The sequence below is a fragment of the Nipponia nippon genome, unplaced genomic scaffold, assembly GCF_047370975.1.
Source record: "Nipponia nippon isolate SJK-2023a ecotype South Korea unplaced genomic scaffold, ASM4737097v1 scaffold_13, whole genome shotgun sequence".
Lineage (NCBI taxonomy): Eukaryota > Metazoa > Chordata > Aves > Pelecaniformes > Threskiornithidae > Nipponia > Nipponia nippon.
Window position 1 is genome coordinate 15,528,572 of NW_028262324.1, and position 12,734 is coordinate 15,541,305.

Genomic DNA, 12,734 nt, shown 5'->3' on the forward strand with positions numbered 1-12,734 from the left:
CGGGCCGGGAGCGCCCGGTGCCGGCGGCGGCGCTGGGGGGGGCGCGGGGCTCCGTCCCCGCCGGAGCGCGGCCCCGCCGGGCGGAGGATGAGCTGCGGCCGGCCCAAGGACATGGAAGGTACCGGGCACCGGCGGGGGTGGGCTCAGGTGCGCGGCGGGACGCGCCCCCCCAGCCCCAAACGCGGCGGGCACGGCGCGGGGACCTGCCCCCCCATCCCGGGGGTCCGCCCTCCATCCCCCCCCGGTGCTGCCCCTCCAACCTGGGCGTCTGCCCTTCATCCCTTCCCCATGCTGCCCCCCCATCCCGGGGGTCCGCCCTCCATCCCCCCCCGGTGCTGCCCCTCCAACCTGGGGGTCTGCCCTTCATCCCTTCCCCGTGCTGCCCCCCGAACTCAGGGGTCCACCCTTCATCCCTGCCCGGTGCTGCTCCCCCATCCCGGGGGTCCACCCTCCATCCCCCCCTGGTGCTGCTCCCCCATCCCGGGGGTCTGCCCTTCATCCCCCCTGGTTCTACCCCCTCCACCCCAGGGGTATATCCTCCATCCCAGGGATCTGCTCCCTCCATTCTGCCGGAATGCCCCCTCCATTCCAGGAGCAGGTCCTCCATCCCGGGCGTCTGCCCCTCCACGTCCCCCTTTCCTGCCCTAAGCATCCCCAGGAGGGGCTGTCCCCGTTCCCTATCCCCAGTATTATGGGGTACCGGTGAAATCGACTGGGAAATTTGGCTGGAGCGAGGGGGTGCAGGTGTGAGGGCTGGGCAGGGGGTGCTGGAGCAGGGCAGGACCCCCGGGAAGAGCGTGTCGAGGTGGAAGGGGGCTCGCTGCAGGCAGGGGTGTCCCCGCCTGTGGGCTCCCACGCCTGCCTCCTGCCAGGAGAGCCTGCTCTGCCCAGGGCCGCCCTGAGGTCCTGCCTGCTGCCCTCACCCTATGCTCTCTTGGGTGCCCAAGCCTGCAGAGATCCCCTGTCCTGGGGTGCTCGGGGACCTCCTGGCAGTACCCACGGGGGGCTCAGGAGTACAGACACCCCCAAAGACACACGCAGTCCCCCCAAAGGCTGTGCCCCAGGGACCCCTGTCGCAGGGCTGCCTGCCCCTCCGTGCAGGCAGGCAGGCAGCGCCCGTGCACGTCCCCTGATGTGCGTGGGGAGGACGGAAAGGGCATCTGCCTTTTGTTCCCTTCCTCCTCCTTCCTCGGGAGACAGCAGCAGCGAGCAGCCGCCGGCCTGAGCTCCGTCCCTGCGCGGGGCTCCCGTCTCACCTCCGCAAGCAGAGAATTCAGAGGCAAACGCTGGGGCGATGCTCATCGCAGCCAGGGCCTGGGCCAAGCACACCCCAGGGGAACCTGGAGAGGCTCGAGGGGTGACAGTCCTCTCTGAGCATGGGCTTGTCCTCCTCGGGGCCAGCGGGTCTCAGGGGATGGCTCAGGGCAGGATCTGGTCCGTCAGGACATCAAAGATTACATGGATTCGGGGGTCCCAGAGAGCATCACCGCCTCCCCAGGGGCTCCACCAGCCCAAGCAGCAGCTCTGCCCTGCGCCAGGGCGAAGCCGCGTGGAAGGGATGGAGGGGACCAGGGCAATGGCAACGCCAGCCGGGCTCGTGGCTCATGCGGATGCCGCTGAAAGCGAGATGAATCCCTCGCAAAGCTGCTCTGTGAGCAGAGTGGATTCCCTGTCCTTGGACTCCCCGGAGAGCCCTGGGCTCATCCACCCTTCACCTGCCCGGAGGAACACAAGAGGGACGGCCAGCTCCCCGCAAATCCCTCTCCGACGGTTGGGAAATCTCTCGCCCCGTTTGGCGCTAAATGTCTCTTTCCCTCCCAGACACCAGGAGCCGGGCAAATCGACAAAGGGATTTCGTTCCTCGCGAAGCTTGTTCCAAGCTTCTCCCAGGGACCGCCGTTAATCCCCGGAAGCCTGGCTGACCCCGGGAAGCCTGGCTGACCCCCGCAGCAGCTGCGTGCAGACACGTCCCCAGCGGGAGGGCAGGTCTGCGGGACGCCTGTGTGTGCGACGGCGTCAAAGGCACGGGGACGTCCCTGAGGCCATGCTGGGAAGCGGTGGCGGAGGAGGGAGCTAGGTGCGGGCAGCACGTTGCCCATCCAGGCATTGGGTTCCCTGCTCCGTGCCCCTGCCTGCTTCTCCTGCAGCTTGGTCCCAGACACCTGTGAGCAGGCAGCGCCCACGGAAAGTCGGCTCGAAGCCGGTTTGCTGGTAGCGATCAGCCCGTGCCCACCGCAGCGCCGACCCAGGGATGCTTTCACCATCTGGTTCGTTGTGTGCTGCCATGTCCTGCCCCAAGGTCTCCGTCCCCGGGAGTTTTCCCGTCCCTCTCCCCAGCAGTGACTGCTGCTGCTCTGAGCCTCTCCAGTGCTCACGTTTCACCAGCCATAAAAGTGTCTGGAGAGGGAAAGGCAGGGAGCAGCAGTGTGCTGAGCGAGGGGAGGGAGCGGCGTCAGGCCCTGCCGCTGCCGCAGACCCTGTCCCACGCCTGGGGCAGGCGGCCGCTGGTCCCCCTGCGGTGACCCGGCCCCTGGCCTCCCCCTCCGCCTGTCCTGCGTGGCTGGAGAGATGCCCAAAATGGATCAAAGAGCCACAGAGGGAAAATGAGCCAGTGGTGATTCCCCAGCCCGCGAGCAGGCGACACGTTGTCCATCGCACGGGGCTGTCCGACAAGCCGCAGGGACCACGGACCGGCTCATGGGGACCCAGAAAGATGGGGCACAGTGGCCGTTTGGGGACCAGAGCCAAGTTCTCCCCTCTCTGCTCCAGCTCGGGCTCAGCCGGCCCAAAGGCTCCTGCAGCCCCATTTCAAGGTGCCGTTCCCCATGCTCAGCACAGTGTTTGCTCACCGACCTGTGCTACTGCCTGCGGGCACCCCGCTTCTGCCCGGCCCGTAAATGTGGCCATAACCACGATGGCTTTGGCCGGCTGCAGGAGCAGACCGTGCTGAGCCCCGCAGCCCCTGCCCAGGAAGGACGCTCATCGCCGCGCTCCCTCTTTTCTTTCCCCAGCGCCTCCTGCATCCCAAACGCCCCAAGTCACCGGTGACCCTGGTGCTGCCACGCACGAGCTTGCCACGGCTCCACTCAGCCCCGGGGTGCTTTGATGCCTGGCGGGTCCAGCATCACCCGCGGCAGCCCCCCAGGCTCCCCATCCATCCCGGTGCCAGCTGGCCCTGCCATGGGATTAGGCGGGAGCACGTGGGGAAAACACTGAGCATCTCTCCGGATCAAACGCCCACGGGGTGGCGGGGAGGGGGTGTAATTCCGCCCCCCCCCCATGCGAGGCTGGCTGGGGGCTGCCCGGTGCCGGAGCTGGGGCGAGTGTGCAGCCACCATTTATTGGCAGCGAGAGGGAGGCGATCGGGGGAGTCAGTCAGGTGTGGACGAGGTATGAGGGGAGGCAGGGATGGAGCCGCGCTCGTGACAGCCGGTGCTGCCGAGCGCTCACGCACATCCCTCCTCCTGCCGAGATGCAGCAGGGCCGGCCATCCCTCTGCTGCGTCTCCACCATCCGCAGCTCGCAGGGACCACCCGAGCCAGGTGAGGGGGGCTGTGGGGCATGGCCGGGGGGCTGCGGGGCAGGGCTGGGGGGCTGTGGGGCCGGTGGGGTGGGGGGAAGATGCTTCATGTGCATCCTTGGCCGGCGGGCACGGCCTCTGGCTCAGCAGAAAAGGAGCAGAGGGGATGGAGGGCGGCTGGGTGCTCGTGGCGTTGCTGTGGCTGCTCCTGTGCAGGGTGCAGGAAGGAAGAGAGCCCACGCTGGAGGCCACCCCTGTGTCCCTGCATGGAGCCAGCCCGGGGGCTCCTCTGCCCCCATCCTTCCCTTGCTCCGAAACGCTCCCGCGTGCCCTGGCTCAGCACCCCGTGCCCTCACCCGTGTCGAGTGCTGCCAGGCGATGGGAAAGTTGGGACCCGAGGGCTGGGCTGGGGGAGCGGGAGGCTGCAGAGGCGCTGCCGGGGGCTCCGGCCTCCAGGGCGGCAGCTGCCTGCCCTCGATGGGGAGCGGTGCCGCCGGCATTCCCGGCCTTGCCATTCTTCTCGGCTTGTTTTTCCCTTCGTCTTTCCCCCCTCTCTCCCATCTGCTCTCGCTCCAGCTCTCTCGCCTCCAGCCACATTTGCTGGGGGAGCAAAGATGCCCACGTCCTGCTGCTGGCAGCAGATGCTCTATAGCCCCCTATGGATATACGTCCCGCTGATGGCCAGAGCCCCGTTCCCTGCTGCTCCCTCACTGAGCCTTTCTACAGCGAGTCCTGGGGAAGCCCCGGCACAGCCAAAGCACATAGCTCTGGCACCAGCCCCTCCAGACCTGCCAGGTCCATATCTGCCTCCAACATCCCGTGGGATGGGCGGTTTTCAACTCGGGGGTAGCCCGGCACGGCCGCGGCAGGGCTGGGTGCTCGGGGTGCCAGGGGCAGGACAGCCGGGGGCATCTCGGGCATCCTTGGCTGGAGGGAGCACAACCCACTGCGGTCCTTGCCCGCTGGGTCCGGGGTGTCTGAGGCTGTAGGAAGCCATCGGAGCCATCCCCATTGCCCGAGACAGGCGCAGAGAGCCCCCTGCCAGCACAGCCTCTGCTCGACACCGAGCCTCTCCATGGACCTCCCTTCAGCTTGCTTTCCGTAAAATCGCTTCCCCCGCCGCCGGTCAGGTCCTCTGCCTCAGTTTCCCCATGGCAATGCTTGTCGCTGGGCGTGTTTAAGGAGCAAGGTGGTGTGATGTGGTCTGGATAACCTGGGACACACGGACACATCAACAACCCTTTCCTGCTCCATTTTGACTTCTTTTGGCCGTTTGGTCTCCTCTTGCATGAAGTTGTGTTCGAGAGGTCTCTTTGAAACCTCTTCCCTCTTAAAACCCACTAATGATGAAGATGAGCTGCAGCAGGTTTTCTCCAGCCCTTCGGCTCTCCCAGGGTGGGATATCCCCGGAGCTGGATCTCCTTCGGGTGCTGCTCTGCTTTCGGTGGTTTCATGACTTGCCTGGTTTGCTGTGGTGGGAGCAGGTGAGCTGGGGGATGCTCTGGTCTTTGCTTCTGCGGATCAGCACTGCTTATGTCAAGCCGTCTGGCTTTTATCCGGAGCAGACGGGCGCGTGAGCCCCTAATACCCGTGCATCCTTCTCCCACTGCAGCGGGGTCCCTTCAGCCCCAAAGGAAAGCTGTGCATCCTCACTGCAACCCAAATACCCCCAGATTATTAAAACACAAGGGGTGAGGGACAAAATCCCCTCATCATGGGTAAGTGGCTCTTCGTGGGCCATCGTAGATGGGCTGGCAGGTGTTCGGCCATCACTTGGGTGTGCAGGTTTGTGCGCCTGCGTGGCAGCAGCCGTCCCCGAGCAGCCGTGGTCTGTGCTGGGGGGGACCAACCCGCGTCCCCTTCTCCATCGGGCTGCCCAGAGTGGGATTTATCTCCTCCCCAGCCCTCGGTGGCAGCGGTTTAATGTCAGCCTGGTCTGTGGAAAGTGGCTCTTCCCCTTTTCCTCCCTCCCAGCGTCTCGCCCGGCAGAGCGGCGGTGACGAGCAGGAGGTTATAACCACGCGGCGAGGATCAGCTGCGGGTCCCCACGTCTGCTTGGCAGGCGGGTGTCAAAACAAGCCTCGCTCGCGAGGGGTTTGTGTGGGCAAACATCTTGTCGGCGCCTGCCGGCTCCCGACGCCAGCCGGCGGGTTCGTGGGCTGGTGGGTTTTCTCCCTGGCAATGGGAAGGGAAGGCGGGAGGGGGGAGATTTTGGCAGTGGGGGGGTACAGCCGAGCTCGGCAGGTCCCGTGGGGTAGAAAAGGCGTTTTTGGGTGCCCAAGCGTGAGGCGGAGGGGCACCGTGGCCATCTCTAACCCCCGTTCCCTCCGCAGCCGCCGCCGCTCACTTCAGCTTCTGCCGCAGCCTCCTGGAGCACACGGTCTCAGCCGAAAACCTCAGCTACCGCCTGCAGAGGAACCCGGGCAGCAGCCTCACCTGGCACGACGGCCGGAGCCAGCGGGCCGACGGCGGCCGGACCGTCAAGCTCCTGCGGCAGCCGGGCACCGAGGGCTCGCAGGTACCGGCCGGGCTCCTCTGCACCCCCCAGCCCATCGATTCCCCGGCCCCGCGCGGCTCCTTGTGTCCCCCCCATCCCATCGATTCCCCACAGGAGCAGCTCCTCTTTCTCTGCAGGATCAGGCCTTCAGATCCCGTTTTGCTACAAGCCTTCATGATTATTGGGCATTTAATTATAGTAATATATGTAAATATAATAATTTAATCATTATCATCAGGCTGGGGGCTGTGCTGGGGTGAGCTCTGTGCGTCACCTCCCCTCCACACCTGGAGCTGGGATTTAATACAATTTTGCAGTAAATGTGCCAGAACCAAGTTCCTTATAATGCCTTAAAATCCCTGAGTGCCTGGGTACGTCTCTTAGCCAGGTTTGGACCATTGACCTCCTAAAATTCTGAACTTTATTGCATTAATGAGGCTGTGAGCTGAAGGTTTCCAGCCGTTTGCCTGCTGCCCTGCCTCTGCACGGCCGTGGGAAGGAGCATCTTCCCAGTGAGCGGCTCCGGGAGCTTCCTAAACCCTCCGAAACGCCCTGGGAGCGGTGTTCGGAGGCAGCACATCCAGCCGGTGACTGCTGGAAAGAAACCAGAGGAAACGGAGCTGCCCGGTTTCCAGCCTCCAACATGGAGATGCTTTCCCATCTTGAGGGCCTGGCTGGTTCAGCGTCGGAGGGGAGCAGGGTCACAGCCCCTCGGGTCCCCCTGCCCTGGCAGCGCCGTGCCTCTCGTCCCCGTCACCCCTCCAGGCACCCCGGCGGCTCCTTTCCTCTTGCACCTCTGCGAAAAGCGTGGGGACAGCTCCGTGCAGGCATGGGGACGCGCCAGCCGCTCTCAGGGTGCCAGCTGTGCTCATCATGGCTCTCCCTCGTCACCTCTACGTGCCTCCCAGAGGGATTTGGTGGGGAGAAAGGCTTTAATTTTGCCATAAGCAAGAACAAATGCCCATGAGATGGGAGGGGATGTGAGTTGCTCCTTGCAGCTCTCAGGGGATGGCTCCCACCGCCCAGCTCCCCCCAGCCACCTCCCACCTCCCCGCGGGAGCAGCCTCCGAGCCCTCCCGCCTGCCCTCCTCAACACCGGCGCTTGATCTTCACGGCTGAGAGTTTATCAGAGAGACAGCGCGGCTCAACCGGCTGGAAAACGAGCCCCTGATTCATTACACCTCCCCTTCCCACCCAGGGAGCGCAGGGGCTCGCTCGGGGACCCACCGGGGGGGTCTTTGCCCACCGCAGGGGACGATGCGCCCCGAGCCAGCAGTGCAGGGTTTAGGGATGCTGAGATGGGTCCCTGGTGCGGGGCTGCGTCTGATGGGTGAAGCGCTTGCGGACACGAATGCACCCAGGGAAATTGCAGGTTGTTTGTCACCTCTTCCCCCGTGCCTGGGAGGGTTAGTTGGGTAATAGCTGCGGGAAGCTCGCGGGAAGCTCGCGGGAAGCTGGCCGTTATTTTCCCCAGCCCCTCCGCTTCTCATCATTGCTCGTTAGTGAATCCAGAGCAAATCGCCGCCTCCTCCCTACGGCACGCTCTCCGGCGCGCTCAGCCGAGTGTGAAGGAGCCGAGCAGCCGGCGCAGGCTGGGGCTGCTCCTGCGGGCAGGCGGCTCCCGGGATGTGGCTGGGGGGGGCGGGCAGCTACCGGGGGTCCCCCCAAAGCTGGGGTTTGCTTTGATTGGGAAACCGAATTGTGTGCGTTGCCTATCGCATTTTCCATCGGCTTTGGAGATGGACTCCTTGGTTATTAATTTACAGCCTCCCAACTTTGCCTTCTTCCTTCTCCCTTAAATGTCCCCAGCTGCCACAGGCGAGCCCTCCTCGAGGCGAGGTCCCTTTCCAAGCCCAAATGCTCCTCCGGGCGCAGGCAGCAGCTCCTGCCAGGCCAGCCAGGCTCCGCGGGGTGGGCAATGCCTGGCACGGGGCCGGGGGAGATGTCCCAGACCCCGCTGCCCTCCGCCACCTCTGCTCTGGCATCTCCCAGGGACGTGTCATTAGTTTCAGTAATCACAGGATGTCTGGAGTCCCTGTCACACTAATTATCTCTGCTCCTCTATTAGGCATGCTTAATTAGCCAATATTCACACACGGAGGTCGACACTGGCATACCCGTGGTCCAAGCGCTGTCGACCTTTCCCATGCCAGTATATTCCCACATCGGCTGCTGCTTTTGTCCTGGGCATGGGTGAGGACCGTGCCGGCAGGGACCCTGGCAATCCGGTCCCCTCCTGTTGCAGGCAGCGGGGACCCCTTTCCCATCCCCACCAGCCCAGGACAGTCCCGGTAGCTCTGGTGCAGGGAGTTGCTTTGGAGGAGCGATGTTTGCTGGTGCTGCTGGAGGATGAATTCTTGGCATTGCCAGAAGCGGAGAGCTCACCAGTCTCCCCTGGGTGCTAAAACCGGGAAACAGTGGATTTCTGCATCCCCTGGCCCCATTTCCCACCGGGAGGAGCAGGCTCATCCGCCTGCGCTGTTATAGCTCAAGGCGTTTGGTTTGCTCCGTACCGAGATAACCCAGGCTGCAAAGACCTGATGAGGTCGGAGTCGCGGTGACGTGGGCAAGGAAATGGAGCTACCAGGCGGCTCGGGGCATGACAGGAGGGAGGCAGGGATGCCGGCAGACGAGCCCCATCTCCCCGTGGGCACCGCTTCTCCCCTTCCATCCCCTCGGCTCTGCAGGTCCCAGTCCCATCCTGCCACCAGGCAGGTGCTGCCGGGCACCGCAGCTGGGCAGGCGGCCGGGGCCGAGGGAGCAGCCTGGGCTGGGGGCCAGGGCAGTCCGGGCGAGGGGCGAGGGTGCATGGCAGAGGTCTTCGGGAGGTGGAGGGTGGCCAGGGCACATTGGGGTGCTGAGGACTGTGACCCCGGTTTATCCCAGGTGTCTCTGGGCATGGCAGCACCCCAAGAAAGAGCTGTGGGGTTCAGAGGTGGCTTTAGATGCCCGTGAGGCTGCAGGACCTGGTCGTGGCCAGTGAGCTCAGGGTGGAAGGAGGCTGAGCAGGAGAGAAAGGGAGAGTCCCTCCTGCTCCAGGGCACCAGCTGGCTGCAGGCTGCTTCCCTGGGGACTTCTGCTGGGGACGGCTTTGCACCGGTACCGACTTTGGTGGGGACGGCTTTGCACCGGCACCCACTGCACCCCAGGACCTCGCTGGCTCCGTCCCCACTGAGAGCTGCCAGCAAGCACCTTTGCCTGGCGAGAGGGGTCCCAGGGGACCCCCAGGATGTCTCCCGAGCCCGTGCGATGCTCTGCTGGGCTGGGAGAGGGACTGGGGCTCCTGCCCACAGCAGGAGGGCCAGGGAGCTCCCGGTCGTGGGGTCCATGTAGGGCAGGACCCCCACCTCGGCCTCCCGTCCCCGCTCCCCCTGCCTCCCTCACCAGTTCCTCTGATGCTGCTATTTCGGGGTGAGCCCAGGGGCTCCGGAGGGTGCAAAGCCAAAGCCTACCGGCCTCGCCGCAGTCCTGTGCTGCCAGCCAGCATCTCCTCCGTCCCCGTGGGCTGACCTCCTGGCCAAGGCATTTTGCTCCTCATGGGGCCGAATCCCGCTAACCCCCTCCCCTCCCACTCCCCACAGGGCCGTGCCTGCGACCACTATGGCATCTACCACACCAGCCCCACGCTGGGCAGCCTGGCCAAGCCGGTGGTGCTCTGGACCCAGCAGGATGTGTGCAAATGGCTGAAGAAGCACTGCCCACATAACTATCTCATCTACGTCGAGGCATTCTCCCACCACGCCATCACAGGTACGGTACTAATGGCCGTTAGCACGTGCTCCTGAGAAATAGCTATTTGGGGGGTTGTGATTCGGAAGGCAGACATACCCCCCGTTTCTGTCCCCTCTCCCCTCGGAGATGCAGCCGGGGTGAGAGTCACCGCACGGCACCGGGCACGGGGACACCCACCCGGGCTGGGCAGGAGGCATCCGCCACCAGGGTGAGCTCCAGGAGGGGCTGGAGGTGGTTTAAAATGAGCATAAATTGCCCAGGGGAGATAGTGGTTTATAAGATGGGGACGAATCTTCTCCTCACCTAGATTAATACTATAGGAATATTTTTGTAGTTTTTTAAATGCTGAAGATTTTTGCAGAAGGGGAAAGATCTCTGCTCAGCTGGAGTCCAAGTTGCAAATGTGTTCCTCCAGGTCTGAATCCAACTCCCAGCCAAGTCCTTGGAGGACACTCACTTACCTCTAGGACCTGCTCCCTCCCCTTTGCCCCCCGGGGACTCTGGCTTTGATTCCTCTGTAGGAGCATCACCCCGGTCCGACCGCGACGTGTGCGTGGCCGGGCAGAGCTCTGCCAGGGCCAGGAGAAAGCAGCAGGGAAGACAGCGCTGGAGCTGCCCGCAAGGGATGCAAAGCCCTAATGCAAGAGCCCAGCCAGCCCTTGCATGGGAAACAAAGGCAGCATTAGCAAATGTACGCTGGGAAACAAGGACAAAAGCTGGTTGTAAATCCCTCGTCTAATAGCCCCCGGACTGGAGGAGAGTGGCTCGCCAAGGACGGTGGCGGCAATGCTAATGCATTTTGATGGGTACCCCGTTCCCCCGGGACAGCCAGCCCGTGTGGGGACCGTGCGCTCAGAAAAACATCTCCTGATGCGGGAGGCGGAGCGGAGAAATGGAAAGCTCCTGCCTGCGGGAATGGGTTACGTGATTGCTGAAGCCAGTACCTGTCCCGAGGCTGGGGACCTCGAGCTGCCACCCGGCGCTCTCCAAAAGTGGGGCCACCCGCGAGGCTTCTCTGTCCCTGTGGGTCCAGGTGGAAAAAGAGCATTTTAGGATTTCTTCCCTTTCCCCCTCCTTGTTCCCACGTGAACACGGGTTCCCATGGAGTTGCACTTTTACGGCATCCCCACCACGCCGCTGAGCGACGCCGTGTTTGCAGGTCGGGCACTGCTGCGGCTGAACGGGGAGAAGCTGCAGCGCATGGGCATCGCTCATGAGGTGCAGCGGCAGGAGGTCCTGCAGCAGGTCCTGCAGCTCCAGGTGCGCGAGGAGGTCCGAAACCTGCAGCTGCTCAGCCAAGGTAGGGCTGGCGGGAGGCCGAGCGGGGAGAGAGGCCACGAAGCCCAACCCTGGGGTGGTTGTGCCCCTCCTGCAGCCGTCTGGGCGAGAGGAGCAGCGGCCCGGTGGCTGCCAAAGCCAGAGGCACCCACCTGCACGTTGCTGATGCAAACGCAGCCCGCGCCGTGGCTGGGACGGGGTGTGGAGCACGGGCTGGGGTGCACGAGGAGGGTTTGTGGTGCGCGGGGATGGGCTGCGGTGCACAGGTTGCAGTGCACGGGGCCGGGCTGCGGAGCACAGCACAAAATGCGTCAGTGGCATTTTGCATGGAAGGGACGGGATCCTCCGGGGCTGGCAGTGGGTGAGCTGGAACGTGCCACCCTGCAGGCTGTTTATTCCTTCCTCTCCCGCCTTGTTCCAGCCTCTTTTGGAAATGTCTCCTAGCTGATCCGTCTGTTTGGCAGATTGCACCAACACTGTGAACCGAGCACCTCTGGGATGGGCTGTGCACCGCCGATACGAGACCTGAACCGCACGCTTGGAATACGAAGAGACGGCTTCCCAGCCACTCCAGGGCTTCTCTCCTTTTTCTTCTTTCTCTTTCTTTTTTATGACTACATTGCTGTGCAGAGATGGGAGGTTTCCTCCAGCAGACATGGCTCTTGGCTGGAGGAAAATTAGCAAAACAGCTGCTGGGACAGACGAACTTTTGCCCGCCTGAGCCTGCTGGTTTACAGGGAAAGAGATGGAAAAAAAGGAAATGGCAACAAGCAGGGCTCGGCGTTGTGGACAGATCGAGCACGGTTATTCCCGGGACGGCTCAGAGCCATGCACAGGACGGTGAAGCATTATGCAGATGGGCGACGTCCCAGCAGCCGGCAGCTCGTGCCCATACCTCGGAGCTTATTTAGGGAGCTTTAGTTTTCTCTTCAGACTGGGCTGTCTTCCAGCATCCTAGGAGGTAACGTTATCAGTAGCAAATAAGATGACCTGGCCAGCCAAAACAAAATTCAAAGCGGGGCCAAGCCACCAGCGCCCGGCTCCATTTGGTGAGTTAAAAAGGGAGCTGAGTCATCGGAGCTGGAAAATCTGGGCGCAAAGGCAGGGCGGATGCGCCGGGAGGGTGCCATGGCCTGGAGGAAGCTGTGCCAGGAGCTCGTCCTTCATCCGTCCTCGTTTGCAGGCAGACGGGGGAGGCGATGCAGGGGCTGGGTGGGAGCCGCCGGCGATGCTGCCAGGCGGTGCCGGGTGCTGCTCAGGGTGAGGCTGGGGATTCCTGGGTGCCACATCCCCCCCGGCCCCTGTGCCCAGCCGTGCTCCCTCCCATGCCCTCTGCGCTCCCACCAGCGCTTTGCAGAGCTCTGCTCCTCCGGGCATTTGCAAATACTCGTCCCGACCTCCTGCCCAGGGGCTGGTGATGGTGCCACCGAGCCCAGGCACCGTCCTGACGACCCAGCTCGTCATTAAGGTGAAGCAACATGTACTGTTACCCCCCACCACCACCCAAACCCCTCCTGTCCGGAGCCGCAGACCGCTCATGTGGGCAGGTAAGGAACAACCGAGGATTCAGGGGCAGGGTGGATGCTGTCACCTCCCCGCGTTCCCCCTCCAGTCACGAGGGCAGGGCTGTGGGCGACCCGAAATGGCAGCACCCCAAAACCCCTGGGGCATCGGAGCTGGCAGGGATGCGGAGGCCACGGTGGCCCA

At 63.8% G+C, this 12,734-nt stretch overlaps 1 protein-coding gene across 2 annotated transcripts; it reads left to right on the top strand.

Moving 5' to 3' along the window:
- On the top strand, window positions 1-12,734 carry SAMD10 (sterile alpha motif domain containing 10). 2 transcript variants are annotated; one of them, XM_087750134.1, is made up of 5 exons: window positions 1-118; window positions 5,854-6,038; window positions 9,599-9,767; window positions 10,909-11,049; window positions 11,449-12,734. In XM_087750134.1, the coding sequence occupies exons 1-5, from the start codon at window positions 88-90 to the stop codon at window positions 11,469-11,471; spliced, it is 549 nt and encodes a 182-aa protein (XP_087606260.1). In that variant the 5' UTR covers window positions 1-87; the 3' UTR covers window positions 11,472-12,734. The 2 variants fall into 2 exon arrangements, with proteins under 2 accessions (XP_087606260.1, XP_087606259.1); XM_087750133.1 differs by having other exon boundaries at window positions 11,492-12,734.

Coding starts and splice junctions, on each gene's coding strand:
- SAMD10 (XM_087750133.1), top strand. CDS start 88: ATGAGCTGCGGCCGGCCCAAGGACATGGAAG. Junction 119..5,853: donor CCGGCCCAAGGACATGGAAG/GTACCGGGCACC, acceptor TTCCCTCCGCAG/CCGCCGCCGCTCACTTCAGC. Junction 9,768..10,908: donor CTCCCACCACGCCATCACAG/GTACGGTACTAA, acceptor CCGTGTTTGCAG/GTCGGGCACTGCTGCGGCTG.